This window comes from Misgurnus anguillicaudatus, chromosome 23 (assembly GCF_027580225.2).
Source record: "Misgurnus anguillicaudatus chromosome 23, ASM2758022v2, whole genome shotgun sequence".
Classification (NCBI taxonomy): Eukaryota; Metazoa; Chordata; class Actinopteri; order Cypriniformes; family Cobitidae; genus Misgurnus; species Misgurnus anguillicaudatus.
In genome coordinates, this window is record NC_073359.2 from 9,206,465 (window position 1) to 9,226,092 (window position 19,628).

At 38.1% G+C, this 19,628-nt stretch overlaps 1 protein-coding gene across 1 annotated transcript in view; it reads left to right on the forward strand.

Moving 5' to 3' along the window:
- The window catches only part of LOC129453176 (adhesion G protein-coupled receptor D2), a 149,958-nt gene that overhangs the window by 67,083 nt on the left and 63,247 nt on the right, over positions 1-19,628 (forward strand). Inside the window, exons 22-23 of the mRNA XM_073862413.1 lie at positions 6,088-6,141; positions 14,067-14,223. Coding sequence (XP_073718514.1) covers positions 6,088-6,141; positions 14,067-14,223 — 211 coding nt within the window. The remainder of the gene's footprint in view (positions 1-6,087; positions 6,142-14,066; positions 14,224-19,628) is intronic.

Below are 19,628 nucleotides of genomic sequence, written 5' to 3' on the forward strand. Positions count from 1 at the left end.
GAGTATGTTTCAAAACTGACCAAGTCACTTGATTTTAGCAAACGAGGCTTCATTACGTCATAACTGTTTCGAAACGTTTCGAAAATCCGATGATTCACCACCTGGGGGAGTTGTTAAAAAGTGTAAATTGTTTGGACAGAATTGCTTTTACACTATTTTGACCAGCAGGTGTCGCCAGCATGTGTTGTGTTTCGAACACTTCAAAAAACTGAATCAATTTTTAAAGCAATTGGTTCAATTGATTCGACGCTTTAAAATGCTTCGTTCCTCCCATCACTAATCACTTATCGAACTGTCATTACATATTTATCGGGAAAATTTATATCAGGAAAATATCGTTATCGAATGATCTCCCAGCACTACCGAGGTGATATATTGGGATATTTCCTGTTTTAGGAATAATATTATTTTAGGATATAATTTTAGGAAAGCCGCCATTAAGAACACACACCATATGCAAACCGTTTAAAAGTTTGCTATCTAGTGGTCAGGATGTAAACTCCAAAGGAAACAACTGTGTCATGAATCTTGTATGATTTATATTTTAAAAATATCTATATTGCATTTTTGGGAATGTTGTTTAATTGAAATGAAAGATAACTTTTGTTAAATTAAGTTTGCTTTGTTAAAACTGTGAAAACCAAACAACACGATCTTGAGATAGATAATAGTACATCGATCTTCGGCTATTTAAATAACTGTGATTTAATTATGCATAAGCATTTGTTTTGGCATCTATGTAAACTTTGAACTGAACCGAGTGCATGATGTCATCAAAGCCAAAAGTGGACTTACCAAATTTAGAGATTTTGAAATCCATGTTAGTTTTTTTAATCCAATTAGTGTAATTTATCATCAAAATAATAATAATCTTTACATAAGAAAAATGCTAAATAGAGGCATCTTCAATCGACTGTACATTTAAAGTAGTATATTAAAGGGGACATATCATGAAAATCTGACTTTTTCCATGTTTAAGTGCTATAATTGAGTCCATCAATTTAGAAAATGTTAAAAAGATCAACCCAGTAACTTAGTTTTGGCAAACCATTCTCTGCAAATATGTAAAAAATAGGTCATTGAATTTTGTCTCCCCTTGTGATGTCATAATACTGCCCCTTAATCTGCACTATCCAACCATGGCACTTGTATTCAGTGCAGAGATCACCTCATTTGCATTTTAAAGGACCCAAAACGGCACATTTTTCAATTTTAACATGTTATAATAAATTATCTATATGATATTTTAAGCTAGAGCTTCACACATGTATTCTGGGAACACCAAAGATTTATTGTACATCTTAAAAAGTCTTGTGAAATGTTCCTTTTAAATATTATAGATCAAATGCTAATGCAAATCTGACTTTTTTATGAGATCTAACTTATCTCAACAATATACGTATAATAAAAAAATGTTGGGGGCTCTTACACCTCCACATCTTTTTGTCTGCTGTCCACCAGGGTTGCCAGATCCGCGTAACCAAATTCTATTCACAGCCCAAATACCAACAACTAATCAACCAAATCCTTTCATCTCTAACCCGCAGAAAAAACATCAACCTGCAGAAACCCAATTCAGAACTTCTCTGCTGTCCACCCTTCTTCACCTCCACTTCTGAGTACAGACGAAGCTCCTCTGCCTTTTGTCTACCTTTGCTTCTACCTTTTTACTCCCTACAAAAGATGTGTAAGGAAACGGCCCTGAAACCAAGTCCCGTATTGACACAGTCGAGATTCTCCACTGACCCTCTTCGCATTGTAAAATAAATCATCGCGCATTCTTGCTTAAGAGGCTCTTTCAGTACGTCGGAGTCTATTTTCCAACTCCTGGTTCTCCTTGACCCAGAGGTCTTCACAATTTGTGAGCAGCTCGTGTCTGCTTTACACTTTCTCAAAAGGGGGTTCGCAGATACAAAATGTGATAATCTCGGAATTTGTTTTTCTTTTTTTGTTCTGTGAATTAAATTTTTTTTTATTCTTAATATGGAAATAAAGGCGTGACAGGAAACGTCAGCGGATTAAATTTTACACACTCAAACACCAAGGAAATTCTTGTTTAATAGAAAGATTGTAAAAAAAGTGTTGGTAAACAAAAAATTAAAAAGACAGAACAGAAAAGGGAAACATTTTGGCCTGTCTGCTCTCATTTTAAGAAACGTCCACCACTTCAATAACGTTAAAATCTTTGTAATTCATCTCTACTGTTTGATTATCTCAAATCAAACATGCAAATGAAAACGCGTAAGATCAGTGGTGTTGTAATTTAGTTTTGAGAGAGATCAGGACCACGTCCCCCGAGGTTCACGGAGCATGCCATTTATTTAAGTGCACAAGCCATTTGTCAAAACATTGGAATATTTTCTTGTAAAATATCCTAGATAAAATATGCATATGTCTGGGTGTGCCTTTGGTTTACTGGAACATCTAATGTAAGGTAACAGTTAATTTAGTAATTTATTTAACATAAATTATTCATAATGCCCGCATATAGTAATAAAATAGTTTGAAATAATAGATGATTGCAATTCATTTGATAATTTACAGCATTAGCATCTTATTGTTCTCATTCAGATTTTACATACACACAAACCAATTAAATTAGCTAACACCGTTACTTTGATCATTAAGGCAGAACATTTCATTATAAATTTAAAGTGAAATTTTACTTAATGGTCCTCCAAACTTTTATAAGATCTGTGTTACCATTTGCATTGCTTTCATATGGAAATGCTTCTAATGTAAGTACATGACTGTAAAACATAGAGAAAAAAACGAAACCCCTTTTAAGAGCAGCGACTTTAAGCCAATTCTTCAACCACAACCTAGTTCGCTCCTTTTTACCCGAAATAAAGTGATTTGATTTCCCAGTTCCATTCATTAAAGGTACAGCGCACTTTAGACATAACGTGTCGTGATTTGTTGAAAAGAAAGAAAGAGAGAGAGAGAGCGAAGAGAGTCTATTTGCAAATCTGACATATTACCGTTGACTCAGAGCTGTCAGAGCTTTTCTGTTCCCTTCATTAGCCCTGTCGGCACAGCGATAGTGTCTATTCAAAACATGCTTCTGTGTGTGTATATATGCATGGCAGCAATAATTTATGACTACAGCAGACCTAATGAAGTCATAAGAGCTAATGCATATTCACCAGCAAAGGGCTGGTACTCGTGCTGGGAAATACGGAGGTTTTTTTGTGTGGTTGCCGACAGTCAGGCTGAAATATAATATCATGCAAGCCTAGAAACAGCTGGATTGTGTTGTGAAGACCATTGTCGTATAGAAATGAAAATATTTGCTGATTAAAAGAGCCTTACATGTGGGGTGTGAATGTTTGAGATTGAAAATCTGTGATTCATCTCTGATTAGTCTTATTTGAACTTAAAAAAGTTTTGATATTTTTATAAATGCAATAGAAATAGAGAAACAGAAAACTAAAACATAATTTAAAATAAATAAGAAATATTTAAGATAATGCATTATTTTCTAAAGCCTTCTCCGGACTATCGTAACTCTTTTTTTTACTAAAGGTTAGATTTTGTTGGCCATGACAGCTTGTTTTCATGCTGTCATAAAAGATAGGCCCTGTCCCAAATGGCGCACTTCATGTGGACTTTGGGTCTCGTGGACTTAAATTTGCTTGTGCTCGCTTAGTCTACGAGTCCGTAGGGTGTCCCATCTGTCATTTTTATGCTTTAAAGTGTGCTCATCAGCGCCCCCTTGATGTGGTCTCCGGTGAAGCGCACTTTACCAACCCAGAAGTCCTTGCGAAAGAGCAATCAGACCAATCCGATGATGGAAGGGAGGCGTTCACACTGACCGCCAACTTCTCTTCCTATATCCGGTGTGACGCTCGAGTCTGTCCCAAAACACGACTCCCGGTGCACCCACGTGGACTCGCATCAAGGGTCCCTAAAGTCTGGACTCTATGATGTCATCAAAGTGTGGACTCTGAGGAGGACCACAAGTCCAGAGTGCGCCATTTGGGACAGGGCCATAAATGTGGAGCTGCAACAACTAATCGATAAAATCGGTAAAATTAATTATGGCATTCGTTGTCAACGAATTTCTTTATCGATTAGTTGGTCTGTGATGTCACATGCTCCCGCACCACCGTCGAGCTGCCCGTCACGTTTTATTCTTACAATGCAAGCTGTGACTGCCTTCTCTCCGCCTATTTTTGTAATCTGAGGTACTGAACACAATGTTTTACGTCTTTTCTGACTTCTGGCACGAATACACGATGTACAGTGCTATTTTTAGCCTTTCATTGATAAAACTAAAGCAGCTGATCTCTGCATAGTAGAAAGTTGCGCAATCTTATTTCATCAATTGCGCTGAAAAATCAGAGAAAGCTCTAACATATACATGTACAAAACACTGTGCAGCATGTTTACTTACAACACAAGCAGCGGACTCCGACATAATATTAGTTTTCTTTTTTTATAAACTCGTCATTACTCCCGCTTGCGTTTAAATCACAGCAGAGAAACTCGCCCACAGTCTCCACAGACCACCCCCTGAAAGTATTTAAGACAAAGGTGGTCAAAAGTGGACAAAAGAGACTGATTTAAATACCAGGTGTAAACGTGATTTGTCTCTCTCGTCCACTTGTGATCCGATCAACGAAAACACATCTTAATACCGAGTGTAAACAGCCCCCAAAAAGTAAGGTGCTGTTTCTTCATTTACATCTAAATAAGGAAATATTTATATTTTATCCGATTAGTCGATTAATCGGAAAAATAATCCCCCCGATTAATCGATTATGAAAATAATCGTTAGTTGCAGCCATAAATAAATGACGTACCAAATACTAACAAATTTAGAAATGTGTGTTTCTTTTTTAATTTAGCTTTGCAGTCATATTGTTATGCTTGTTAATGTAAATGGAAAGATATGCAAAAGTTGTGCGATCTTATTTCATCAATTGCGCTGAAATATCAAAGAAAGCTCTAACATATACCTTTACAAAACAGTGTGCAGCATGTTTACTTAAAACACAAGCAGCAGACTCCGACATAATAGTAGTTTGCGTTTTTATAAACTCGTCATTACTTGCGTTTAAATGACAGCACAGAGACTCGCCCACAGCCTCCACAGACCACCCCCTCAAAGTATTCAGGACAAAAGCGGTCAAAAGTGGACAAAAGAGACGGATTTAAATACCAGGTGTAACATGATGTGTCTCTTTTGTCCACTTGTGATCCGATCAATGAAAACACATCTTAATACCGAGTGTAAACAGCCCCAAAAAAGTCAGGTGCTGTTTCTCCATTTACATCTTAAGGAAATCGGAAAAATAATCGCCCGATTAATCGATTATGAAAATAATCGTTAGTTGCAGCCATAGATAAATGACGTACCAAATACTAACAAATTTAGAAATGTGTGTTTCTTTTTTAATTTAGCTTTTTAGTCATATTGTTATGCTTGTTAATGTAAATGGAAAGATATGCAAAATAAAGATGCGCAAAATGACTCATATTAATAAATAATTTGCATAATCATTACCCATTGTAAAATATATAAAATCAATATTTTTATATCATTAATTGCATTTTTGTTAGTAACCAGATAATGTTAATCACACATAGATGTCATATAAAGACGTTAACGTTTAGTTACTGTAAAATTCTAGGTAAAAAACGATGCGTGATAAAGCTGTAAAGATCTATATTCATAAAACAGCATGAGTTTATCGTACTGTGTATGTCATTTCGCATGCATCTCCCAAACATCCCTCTGTTTTTCTCACACAGTACAAATGTAATTTGTTCTGCAAGGGTGGCTGTTGCTTCTATCACTTCATTTCCGCGGCCTCAGTACCGTGTGACGGATGAGAGGTTAAGGCGCTCTTCTTACTTTGCAGACTCTACATGTCACTTTCAGGACCCATTACCTGTGACAAACTGGAACATTTCGGTCCACAGCACTCATTGACTTTTATGCAATGGCGGCTGTTTGCTTTTTCTATTCCCAGTTAGGTTGAATTTCGCCTTCCCGGGACTGAGACTCAAAGTGTTTCTTATTAAGCGTTTAGTATTGAGTCATGACATTTTAACCACCCGCCTCCTCTTTCTCGTCCGCAGGTTCGAAACACAGTCAACAGAATCAAAGAAAGAAGAAAAGCCTTAAATTTCTCTGTAAGTCTTTCCAGCTTGTTTGCATCACTTATCCATGCGTTAACAGATGCAGCTTGCATTCGTGCATCATGTTACATGTACATTTATGCATTTGGTAGATGCTTTTATCTAAAGAGACTTACAAAGTATGCATTTTATCAGTACATGATGTGTTCCTTGGGTTCGAAGCAATGACCTTTTGCGCTGCTAACACAATCCGCTACATAGAAAAACATGACTGCAATGTTTTATTTTGTTTTTATTAGGGCTGTCAAAATTAACGCGTTAATAACGCGTTAACGCAAATTCATTTTAACGCCATTAATTTTATTAACGGAGATTAACGCAACGCGCAATTTCTGTTTGACCCTTGGTCCAGCCCATAGTTGAATGAACAGAGACGCAGACAAATGTGACTCTCTCTAAATGAGTAAAAGGTTTTCATAGAAATAAGAACATTAAGCAAATTGTCTACCAAATCCAATGCTCTAAATGCTCGTTGGACATCTGATATGATCTTTATTTACACGTTTGAGAGGTGTAACGTTACCGTCCTCCTAATGCTTAATCTAATACAAAGATGCGTCTCAATTCATTTTGGTTTCGCTTTTATGCATGACTTAGAAAATAGACTGCAGGACTTGCTTGATGTTAAAAGAGTCATTAAGAGAGATAAAGTTCGGTACCTGATTAATGTTAAAGAGTTATTAAGAGCGACAAGACTCAAAAGCGATTCCCTCACGCTGACTGACTGACATCTGAAGCGCGTGCACACAGACGCGCGAGTGCGAGACCCAGATATATAGACATCTGCACAAAATTACAGTTTTACAAATATCTGTTTTGATAAGAATTCACGCAGGTAGGCTCTATAATCTGTTATGTTTTAAGTAAATGTTTGGTTAACTGTTGGGTAAAACTATCTGATGTGTAACATTATATTAGATCACTTAGATTTTAAGCAGTCTGTCTCAATGTCAATCAAACAAAAGGAAAAAAAGTTGAACATACATTGATGATGTTTTTGCTTTGTGTGTGCTAAATCTATTAGTTTTACCAGTGATTTTAAGGTATTGATGTGGTAATTTAATGTATGGATGTGGTAATTTTTCTGGTAATTTAACTTTGCTGACTCTTTCAACTTCAAATAGGTGTAGTTCTGTCATATTTTGTTATATTCCACCAAATCATGCATTGTTCTATGTTTTAATAGAGAATGTCAAAATATGAACAACTATTTTTTTTAAATTTGCTAATTCCGACTCAACTTGCCAGCACAGGTCACAAATGATGCAGCAGCAAACAAAAATGGAGAAAGAAAAATCTTCTGAAAGGAAAATTCATATACAAAACAATGGCTGGTGATTCTGTTAAAATGTAAACAGGCTGTTGTTAACATACATTTGCATAAAGCATCTATATATGTATATATGATTAGAATATTAAAAACCTGAAAAGTGTTAAATTAGGGTAAATTTAGAATGGATAAAAATGTGCGATTAATTTGCGATTAATCGCAGTTAACTCATGAAATCATGCGATTAATCTAGATTAATTTTTTTAATCTATTGACAGCCCTAGTTTTTATTCATAATGCGTCTTTTATACCCAGAACGCACACACCTTCTCAGTCCACCTCAATCCAGCCAATGTCAAGAAGCAGCCCTGGGTTACATGTTTCTAATCCTGTGGAAGCTCGTCCCTTCACATTAAACTGTCAGGCCAGTATTTATACGCGAGTCTGCTGTTGACGGAGATCACTTAGCTTCACCAAAGCGGTTTAAAAGTAGTTAATAGACACCCCCCCTCCCAGCACACCCCTCCACCCACTTCACCTCCGCAGACACTACGACCGGTTCCTCTATGAATGGCCACATTAACTCTCCTCTTGGCTTGTCACGGTTTATGGCCTACGGTAGTTTGTCCCGCTCGGCCCTGCCGCGCCATCAGGTCATTGAGAGCGGAATGAGACAATTCTAAAGGCGGATTGATTTTAGAATACGGCCCCCTCCCGCTTCCCTTTGACCCCCCTGACAGGCCCGACACCGTTAAGACTGGGACTTGTAAAAAACGACTGCGGCCCCAAGCGCAAGTGCCAGGTAGCAGCTGATAAATCGTCGCGGGCCGTATTAGCAGTGGGACCCTTTAGCGCTCTCTGGGCAATTTTCCAATTTTCCAAAGTCCACGCGATGAGATTCGCCGGCCGCGTGTGGCGGATGGTTTTTTAGCTAATGCCGTTTTGCACCATAAATCTAGAGGTGATATACTGTATCTAGTCGAATAGCCCGGTGCTGGACGCAGTCCAGAATGGGATAGGAAAATGTACTCTTCTTTATTAGATTATAGCAATGTACTGACTTCCAATACAGTAGTGATAACATACAGAATGTACTGTAGATTAATGGATAGCCTTTGTAAAAGTAAAATCATATTTTTTCTGCATCAAAAATAAATTTTTTTAAGTATTCCCCTAATCATTGTAGACCAATTGGGATTTATATTTAAAGTCAGTTACCATATTCAAGATATACAATTGAATTAAGAGATTTAATCAAAGTATTAAATATTTTGGCAGATCTAAGGGTGGTTTCCTGGACAGGGTTTAGGCTAATCCAAGACTAGGCCTTATTTGTAGTATATTTGTCACGGTACGTGTAAAACCGGATAATGGAAAAATAACAGAAGACGAACCCAAACGCAAGATGTAAGAAAATATAACAAAGACTTATTTATTTAAACTGAAACTGAAAACACCCACGATGGGGTAAAACGGGAAGGAACAAAACAATGTGATGAAACACAAATAACTGTAACAGATAAACGGAAAACCAGAACACTTGGATTTAACAAACATCATACATCAAACAACGCACGCACACCACACAGAGAACACAAGGGCAATATAAAGACACCACATCAATGGGGAACAGGTGAACATAATTAATCACTTAAGACATGATTACATAAGGGAGTAGGGTGAAAGTGACAAGACACTGGGAATACGTGTTACACAGATATGATGTGAATACACACGTATTCCCACATAAAACAATGCTGCCCTGGTCCTGCCCTCTGGATGATAACCAAGGTCAGGCAAGACCATGACAGCCACAAAACACTGGGAACACGTGTCACACAGATATGATGTGAACACACGTGTTCCCACATACACACACTGCTGCCCTGACCTTGCCCACAGAACATAGACCTGATCTACACTAAGGTCTGGCAAGATCACGACAGCAACAAGACACCGGGAACATGTGGCAGCCACACACAGAATGTGATCCCACATGTCCCCACACAGAACATGATACTGCCACGGTCCTGTCAGATGCACTCAGACCTACATCTAGCACGGATGTCTGACAGGACCATGACAATATTAGGTAATTTAAGTCGTTTTTACAAACAAACTTTACAAAAAACAATTCTGGTGTGCATCTTAAGGCAAAACAATGTCACATCTATATGTTAAAATTAGTCACGACAAGGTGTTTTTAAATTAAGCAGCTCAAACTTGAATTTTAGTCTGGGACTAGGATAAAGGGGATCGCACACCGGCCGCACAGCTCAGCGCCGTGCAGCGCCGCGCAGCGCCGCGCCGTTCTAAAAAAATCGAACACATTGTTTTCTATGAGTATACGCACACCGCCGCCACCAGGTGGCGCCTGTCCGTGCCGCCCAGCTGTGACTCAGAAAGTTGCTCAAATCCCTGTCGCGCCACACAGCGCCACTCACATAGTTTAACATTAAATAACATCATATTTGTCCCACATCATTAATGATTAACATTGGCTGCTAACGTATATTTTACATTTTGAATTAGACGCTATCTGACGAAGCTCGCGCTATTTAATGTGCACTTCCGGTTTACAATACTTCCGAGTTCTCCTAGGCACGACGTGGCGCTGCGCGACGCTGAGCTGCGCGGCCGGTGTGCGATCCCCTTAAGCCCTGTACGGGAAACCACCCCATAGACATTTAAATAGACCTTACAAGCAGTGGCTTTACTGTGGGTTCACACCAGCCGTGTTCGAGGCGCCAAATTCGGGTGTACCGCATCTAGTTTGCCGCTTGAGCATTTTGAGTTTCCTCGCTTCATTCGCGCGTGAAATTCTAGTCATCGAGACATTCACACAGAATTCGCGTCATGGGAGGGGCTTATGTGACTCCGCTCGCTTCCTGTAATCACGTCACTACTAGAGCGAGCTCCTGATTGGTTAACGTGGCGCTTTTTCCGCCAAAGTTCAAATTTTTCAACTCACGAGTTTCCCGCGGCAACGACGTGCCATTCGTGCAAACTAGATACGAGTGATTTCAATGTTAAGTCAATGTGAAGACGCGTTCACGCGCGTCTGGAGGTCTGCCGTCGCGAATGCGTTTATTCTGCCTCATGCGCGGCGCCAGACCTCCAGACGCGCGTGAATGCGTCTTCACATTGACTTAACATTGAAATCACTCGTGCTTGATGCCTCTACCGTGGCTGGTGTGAACGCAGCATTAGAAGTCAATATGAAGAGCTCAGATGCAAAAGGCATTAAACGACACTTTCGTCACAAATGAAATTATATTAATAGAATGCTCGCTGCACATATTATGTGTTCATCAAATACTTTCACTTCAGTTTTGCTTAATCCCGGCCTTAGGCCATTTAGAAATACCGTTTTGTATCCAAAATCTATGATGCATGGAAGTAGAATTAGATGAATGTTGGAGCGCGTACATCAAGGTGCAATCAAGGTGAGTTTTTTATTAAGTTAAAGGAGGTTTACAGAATATTTTAGGATATTGGCTGAATTTTTTAGCCTTTTGAGCCTTTTATATTTATTCAGAAAGGGCAGTGAAAAGATTTTTGCTGTGGGTTTTGCAGTGAAAGACAGTCAAATTTGTTAAATAGCAATAAAATGACTAAAGTGACATTTGTGGGAAAAAGGCATTTCAATTACTGACTAATAACCTTTTCATTGCCATTAAAGTGAAATTATTGAACCCAAACATAGGAGCTTGATAAAAAAAGTGTTTTGCGTCTGAGCTATTTATATGTTCATTTCCAAATTATTGAACACATACCCATCACTGGCCTTTACAGATGGCACAGTAATGCATTTTGCATGTTGTCAATCTGTCCAAGAAAGGCTTGGCAGTTTTCATATGGGGCATTTTTATGTTTTCCTGCCATATTTTCGGCCTATGTATGTACTAAGGCTGTGTCCCGATTCAATTTGTTATGACGGGGTTGCAGAAAATACATACTTCATTGTTGAATGAATACATTTTCCCTAGTTATTTAATTACGATTAACAAGTTACAGCAGTCATGTAATTATACAGGTTTCTCAAGGATCTACAGTCCTTTAGCCTGTGTGCATGTTAAATAATGGCATAAAATACAGTAAATAAAGCCCTATTTGCAAACACTTATCAAACATCTCATGTCAGACAGCTGCTGTCTCACTTTTACTTATATTTTCTGCACATGCCGTTGTTTATGTATGAGCCAGATCAGGGCTGCCCGGTCGCTTCATACCAACTGTCGCCTGACCCGTACGACCTCACACTTGTACGTACTGTGGCAGATTGCTTGAGAAAAATAAAGCTGTCAGTTGCACCGGCCAAATGAAAAACGAACCCTACTACGGTACTAGCCGGGTCTGGATCCCTGACAGCACTGAAATATAGATATAAATTGGAAGCAGATTAGTTTTTTGATCCTAATTCAAGTTTTGACAAGATACATGATGGAAAATAGAGATATGTGTGTAGTGTATATGTGCATTTCCTGTTGTAAAATGTTTAGACTTAAGATTTTTGAATGTTGAACCAAGTGTAGAGTTGCATTTTACATTTATTTGCAAGAGAAAAACTAAGTCTTTAACAGGGCTGAAACAGTTTTGCACCTCAAAACTGTTGCATGTTAACCATAAGAGCAAGAGGTCTGATTGTGGGTTTTTATGTCAAATCTAGTTTGTTTTCCTAAGATATTTAACGGGATCATTATTTTGCGGTGTTTTATATTGCCTATTGTTTTAAAACTATTACTTCTTTTAAATATTAGGGATAAATTTTATTTATTTTATTTTATTTACATTTCAAATCTAGTTTGGTTTATATTTTACGGATCATTTTTTGCGATAGTTTTATATTGTCAATTACTTCTTTTAAATATTAAGGCTAAATTTTATTTTATTTATTATTATTTTATTTATTATTTTATTTCAAATCTAGTTTGGTTTCCTTTGATATTTAATGGGATAATTATCTTGCGGTGTTTTATTTTGTCTATTGTTTAAGAACTATTACTTCTTTTAAATATTAAGGCTAAATTTAATTTAATTTTATGTTATTTTATTTACATTTCAAATCTAGTTTGGTTTCTATGGAGCCCCTAAGGGAACACAGAGAAAAAATTAAATAAAGTTTAGTTTCGCGTGCGCACGTGAAACTTTCGTGCGCGCATGTGAAACTGAAAGCAAAAGTTTCATGTGCGCATGCGATAGTTTCACTGCGTACGCAAAACTAAACTTTAAAAAAAAATTCTGCACATGACGGTTTCGGGTTAGCACGCGAAAGTTTCACGTGAGCACGCGTGAAAGTTTCACGTGAGCACATGAAACTAAACTTTAGACTTTTTTACTCCAATGTCACCTTAGGGGCTCGGTAGGTTTCCCATGATATTAAATGGGATCATTATTTTGCGGTAGTTTTATATTATCTATTACTTCTTTAAATATTAAGGCTAAATTTTATTTTATTTTATTTATAATTTTAATTATTTTTTTATTTTATTTTATTTTATTTTATTATTTATTTTTATTTATTTTTTATTTTATTTTATTTTTTTTTCACCTTAGTCAACATCATTCACCTGTTTGTTTTTGCTACACTACATTTAGGACGTCTAATCTCAGTTTTGATTGGCTGAACCTTTGTAATGATTGGCCTAACCTCTTTGCATATGAAACTTACCAACATAATTCGCAGGACAGGGCAAGCTGCTGGATTGTACTGTAAATTGTCAATTTCTTAACAACACTGCGTCATTAATTAGCCTGGGTTACATTTACATTTAGTCATTTTGCAGATGCTTTTGTCCAAAGCGACTTACAAATGAGGAAAACAATAGAAGCAATTATAGCAACACAAGAACAGCAATACATAAGTGCACTAGAAATAGTCAGGTCTAACACAGTATACATAGACTAGGGTTAGTTAGGAATTTTTTAAGAATATATGTAAGAACGTACAAATAGAGATAAAGAAAAAAGGAAAATAGAGAAAGATAGTAAGCCCTATATTAGGAAGTGAGGTAATGGCGGAAGGGATGGGTTTTTAGACAATTCTTAATTCTACTGCTGACTATAGTGGGGCTTTTGTGAACATTAGATTCTGGGTAGTACATCAAACACTTTTCTTTAAAGGGACACTCCACTTTTTTGGGAAAATAGGCTCATTTTCCAGCTCCCCTAGAGTTCAAAATCGGATTTTTACCGTTTTGGAATCCAATCAGCTGATCTCTGGGTCTAGTGCTCAAAAATAGGCCCCTTGGTAACTTTCAATAGCAGGGGACTATTTTCGGGGACTTTGTAATATCATTGCGCCTTCTGCAACCATGTTACGGCAGCAAAGTCCTTGATTATTACGCCAGAATGAGAGTATAGTTCCTAGACATATTTGCCTAGAAAATTACAACTTTTAATATTCCATCAGTCTAAGTACACAAGTGTCAAGTTTTAAATTGGAAAAATATTGAAACTCTTTGGTTATTTTTGAGCGAGATGCTTATGGTCTAATCAGATTCTATGGATTATGCTAAGCTATGCTAAAAATGGTACCGCCAGACCCGGAGATCAGCTGAATGGATTCCAAAACGGTAAAAATCAAATATACTTTATAATTACATGTATTGGTATTTAGTTTAAACCAGTTTTTTTCACTGTTTCTCAGAACTGCGCCAGCTCCAGGCCTTCCAGTTCAGTGAGCAGTTCTCGACTGGGCAGCTCTCCTGTAGCAGAGGTTGCGGACGGGCACGCGGTGAACACCAGCCATTCCAGCAGCTCATCCACCCACAGCGACAGTGGCATTCAGAGTTACAGCAAAACCAGTGAGTCGCTGTTTAATCAAATAGTTCAGAATTGTGAAAACCCAGATAAAGTCATTCTTTGTGTACTGTTTTCTACATAATGTACAGAAGATTGTGAAATATAACCTTGATATCTTTAATATTGAAAGTAAGGTCATGTAAAAGATTGAAATCAATGTAAAATCAATGTTTAAAAAAATCAAGCTTTAATGCTCTAAGGGGGCGTGCACACCAAAGCTTTTACACCCGCGGCCGCGCATGTTTTCTATTTTTTCCAATTGAAGCTCGGCGTTTTTCAAATACTGTAAGCCTGCAGCTAGCGGTTTTCTTCCGCGCTGAGCGCCGAGAGTTGAAAAATGAATCATCCAATAATAATAAAAGTAATAATTAAAATTGATAAAATTATATTTTATTGCATTTGAAAACCAAATTACCTAAAATTAAATGAAAACAGTACATAAATTAATTAAATAATTTGTTTGTTTTTTCTTGAAAAAACAAGTTCTGTTAGTTGTCATGCACATACATAAAGTTAAGGATAATCTTTTGAAGTGTCTGTTGCATTTTGTTAAGGTATTTAAAATGATTTGACATAGTATTAAGACTTAATGGGCCCTATCTTGCACACCCAGTGCAATTGACTTTGTCAGTGACGTATGCATCTTTCGTATTTTGCACCGGCGCACAGCGGGTTTTTCCCTCCACAGACGCACGTCGGCAAACTAGGGAATGAACTTGCGCTCCCTGGGCGGTTCAGCGCAAAAAAAGGAGGCGTGTTCCGGCGCAAACCATCCCTGATGCTATTTTGCAGTTTCAAAAAACAATTGCTCCACTGACCCAAAAAAAACTAGTCTAAAGTCAGTGGCGCGTTGCGCGTAGTTCATTATGCTTTTTTAAGAGCGCATGCTTGACCATAATGTATAGCGTGCACACCGCGCACACACTTTGCTTATCTAATCTACACAGATGCAAGAGTTATTTTTGCAAATCATAAATTGTTACAATAAAAAATATTAACACATGAGATAAGTAAAATCATTGTGGTGAGCATTGTGGTGATAGTTTTTATTTATTGTGTGGCTGTGTAAAATTCTCATGCAAATAACGATTAAAATATTTTCATAAGTTTGTTGTGTGGTATTACGTTTATTTTATATAAATAATAATTTAAATGTTTTCATAAGAAACCTTAATGTATATGAACTTGATTTGTAAGTGTACTTTGCACTGTAAAAATTTGCTGTAATTATGCAGCTGGTTGCCAGTAACTTACTGTAGAAGATAAAGACTGAAAATGTTTTATGTTCATTTAACTTTGAACAAACTGTTGCCAGTAAATAACATGAATGTAAAATCTACAATAAGTTACTGGCAGCTAGTTGCCAGTAATAAGCAGTAATACTGTAATTTCTACAGAAATCTTTTACAGTGTGGGGTTGGACGTTGCTTGCGTTTCTTGGGTCCGATTTCAAAGCCCCCAAACCCTTTCAGCGGTGAGGGTGGACGCAGCGATGTCCTCTGCTGGCGTCAGGTCATGTGTAGAGGCAGAACCACCTCCCGTTACACCCCGTGGCCGATGTATGCTGGCAAGCTTGGGATTCCCCGTCTCCTGACATCATTGAAGCGCTTGCCGCAACAATGGGGATGCCAGCTGATGAGACAATTGTGGCTATTTCCTCTCACGCCTGTTTAACCGACGCTGATTTGGGCGGGTTTCTCCTATCTCCATACAAAACAACTTCTCTGTCTTTGACTGCTCTTACAAGAACACCGGTCTCCTCGGCTGTGAACCGCTCCTGACGTGCCTCTGGTAAATCCGTCATAATAATAGCAACCCGCAATGGAACTTGCGCCCTTGCGTTTAAAGGGAATGTTGGATAGCGTTCTGATTGGTTTATTTGACGTTACGCCCAAACCACACCTATGAATAATGAACCTACTTCAGACCAACCCCTTATTGATTTGCGCCTGGCGCAAGAGTTATTTCTCCTGCCGGGAAAATAGCAACAGCGCCCAAGATCCGCCCACAAAGTCACTTGCGCTTTGCGCTTCGCACTTGCGTTTCAGATCGTTAAAATAGGGCCCAATGCCCAATGACATTTAAATGACAGTTTAATGTAATGTTAACCAGTGTTGGGAACGTTACTTTGAAAAAGTAATTAGTTATAGTTACTAATTACTTCTCACAAATAGTAACTGAGTTAGTAACTGCGTTACATTATTATAAAAGTAATTAATTACCAGGAAAAGTAATTACTGCGTTACTTAATGGGCATAACTTGCACATAACAAAAACATTCTTGCCTTTCACCTCAACAATGGAAAAGTAATGCTTTATACTTCGTGTTTGCGACCGCTACCTTTGAGCTTGTTGTACTTGCCATCGCCCTGTCGCCTGTGTTTTTGGAGTGATTGATGCGCGATGTCAGTGCTTTGAGATGGGGCACAGCAGCAGCACCGCTGCTCGTTGAGAAGAGAAAAAGACACGTATTTTAATGTCAGTCTACAAAAGTCTCCAACCACGCCAGAAAAGATAGCTAGATTTGTCCTATAAAGTCGCTAAAGTGATAGAAAGTTGCTAAATCTAGCGACAAAGTGACCAAGTTGCTCAGACTTTTTTACACTGCTCGCTCGGACTCGGAGTGTGCGAGTGTGTGCGTGCCTGTTTGTAAACTCTGCCTCTGGATGGCTAACGATGGAAACTAAGCCAATCATCATCAGCTATGTGGTTCTCCCACCCCCTCTAACATACACACACCAATTATCATCAGTTATGTTTCTCCCAACACACACACACACACACAAGAGAAAAACAGTGTTTGGCTGAGAGAGCGAGCATACGCGGGTGAAAATCACTACCTTGAGATCAATTTTAGTAACGCGCAGCATTTTAATGTCAGTAACGATAACGGCGTCATAACGGGGGAAACAGTAATTTATTTGATTACTCGTTACTGAAAAAAATAATGTAGTTACTAACGCCGATTACTTATAACGCTGTTATTCCCATCACTGATGTTAACCCATAAAGCTAGGTAGTTTCTTAAGTTTGATCCTTATTCTACTATGTCATGTTTATGACACATTTATGACAAGTTATGATGTGGTTTATGTCAAGTTGTCATAACAAAGACAATTCAAACAATGTCATCTTTGCAATGACATAATTGAAAAAAGGACACCTAATGACAAATGTGCATAAAAATCTCCTTCATGTTCATGACACTTGTCATGTTATGATTATAAAGGTGTCATGTCAGTCTTATGAACATCCCTTTAGGTAAAGTGTTACCGCAAAGGATTTGATTAACCGACATTCATTAATTTGATTTTCATTAATTAACTAATATTTCTAATTATTATTATTGTGAGGTACATGTTGCGTTTATTCATTCATCAAAACCATTTAAAGCTAAACATCTTTGTGAGGGTAAATTGGCCAGCCCACATGCTGGGTGTGTATTTGTGTAAATGAACACATTTGTGTGTATTTTTAAATGGCAGTGTGTTTATACGAAGTTGAGTTTCAAAAACCTGTCTTAAATTACGCAGCAAAGTGAAAGTAGCGATTGGCTATTGGCAGAGAAGGCGAACTGTAGCATGTCTGTTTTAGGACTGTAACACTCTCCAGACTGCCATAAAATGAAGGGCTGGGATCGCCTACTCTGACCCCAACATTACAGGGCTGAATCCGAGTAATCTCACAGGGAGTTCACACAAGTGGGAGATTTCACAAGAAACAAGGGGGATCTTGACAGAAGTGACGTTAATGGAAAAGATACACACCCATTTGATTCTGAATCTCCTTAGTCCAATTTTGGTGTTCTGTGGTGAAACATAACCATCTGGCGATATGATGTACAGTCAGATTGTCAGTATAAGAAAATAAATCCCTTCAGGGTGCTACAGTGCAAGACCCCTCCTCTAATGTGTCCTAGGTTTTTAATGTGATAATGACCGTGTGACTACAGAAACGCTGTTGGTTATCTCGTCTCATAAACTTTGTGCTTGTTGTGTAAAATTAAAGGAACGTAAGATGTGGGGCGATGGGGATATCCTAACTCTAGTGCCCAGACTTTTGTATATGTAGGCCTTTGCTTATTTGCTTGTCTTTCACAGAACGGAGTCACACTGTTCATTACTTAAAGAGCAACTATGGTCCGATTCACAATTTTACATTTCTTTTGGTGTGAAAGTGTGTATTAGTACCTGTTAACGATATGCAAAAGGTACAAACCCCAAAGTAAACGATGACGTGAGTTATCGTTTCCAACGTAAATCTCTTTTCTTGGACTACAACAAACACACGAACAGTTTACTTCCTGGGCCTGTTGACGTGGACACAACGGCCATTATCATAATTCCTCCCGCTTGGACTCACAGCCTGTAAGTTAACCCCTGTTAGCATTGCATTGTAAGTGAATCTTTCAAACATGGTAAGGAGCGTCACATTTCCGGCTGACGTCAGAGGCATTCAGACCAATCACAACGTACAGATTACCTGGCCAATCAGATACACTGAGCTTTTCAAATCGATGAGCTTTGTACAAAATCAGAGCAGAATTTTAAGGAAGGCAGACTATCTTGAGCTACAAAATTGTATGATAATAATGTGTTTTTAAACCATAAACCACGCGAACACAATGTATTATACCAAATACACAAAATAACGTTTTTTAGCAATGAAATATGTGCTGTTTAAAGGGGGAAGGGTTATAGACGGTTTCATTCGAATGCACGCGCATTGCCGCGATTACGCGCCTGAACCGAAGTAAACTTCTGGTCTGTATTTATTTAGTGGTCTGGCTAGTGGCTAGACTGATTTCTGAAACAAATACCTTATCGAAAATAAAATGTTTTGGTTTGCTAAAGACCAGTGGCGGGCGGCGACTTCTTTTTTTGAGGACGCACGATGCGAACGTCACAACATGTATTTAGCCCATCATACGGCACGTCGAGAGATCCTATGTGCATCACGTGTCTTGTCAAAATAAGTGCCTGCTGCAGATGCGTCTAAAGGGTTTATGATAAAAGAGACGCTCGCTTTTGCCAGATACTCACAGCAGGCACTTACTGTATTTTGACAAAACACGTGATGCACATGGTTCACATGGGACACATATTTTGAAAACATGACCAACAAACATTATAAACTTTTTTTGTAGTTTACTAATATTTTTAAGTTGAATTAATTTTTTAGGGCAACCAGGTAACTTATTTTTTAAGTTGAACCAACAAATCTTTTTTACAATGTATCAAGAATGAAACAGCAGGGACGTTTTCAGCAGGAGTGATGAAGTGTACAATACCGTGAGCGTCACAAGCGTACAGGACATATGCTAAAAGAGCAAGACTTGTCTTGTGCATATAAGGGATGCAACTAATCATTCTGTTTCACACGGACTCAACACTGTTATCAGTTGCAA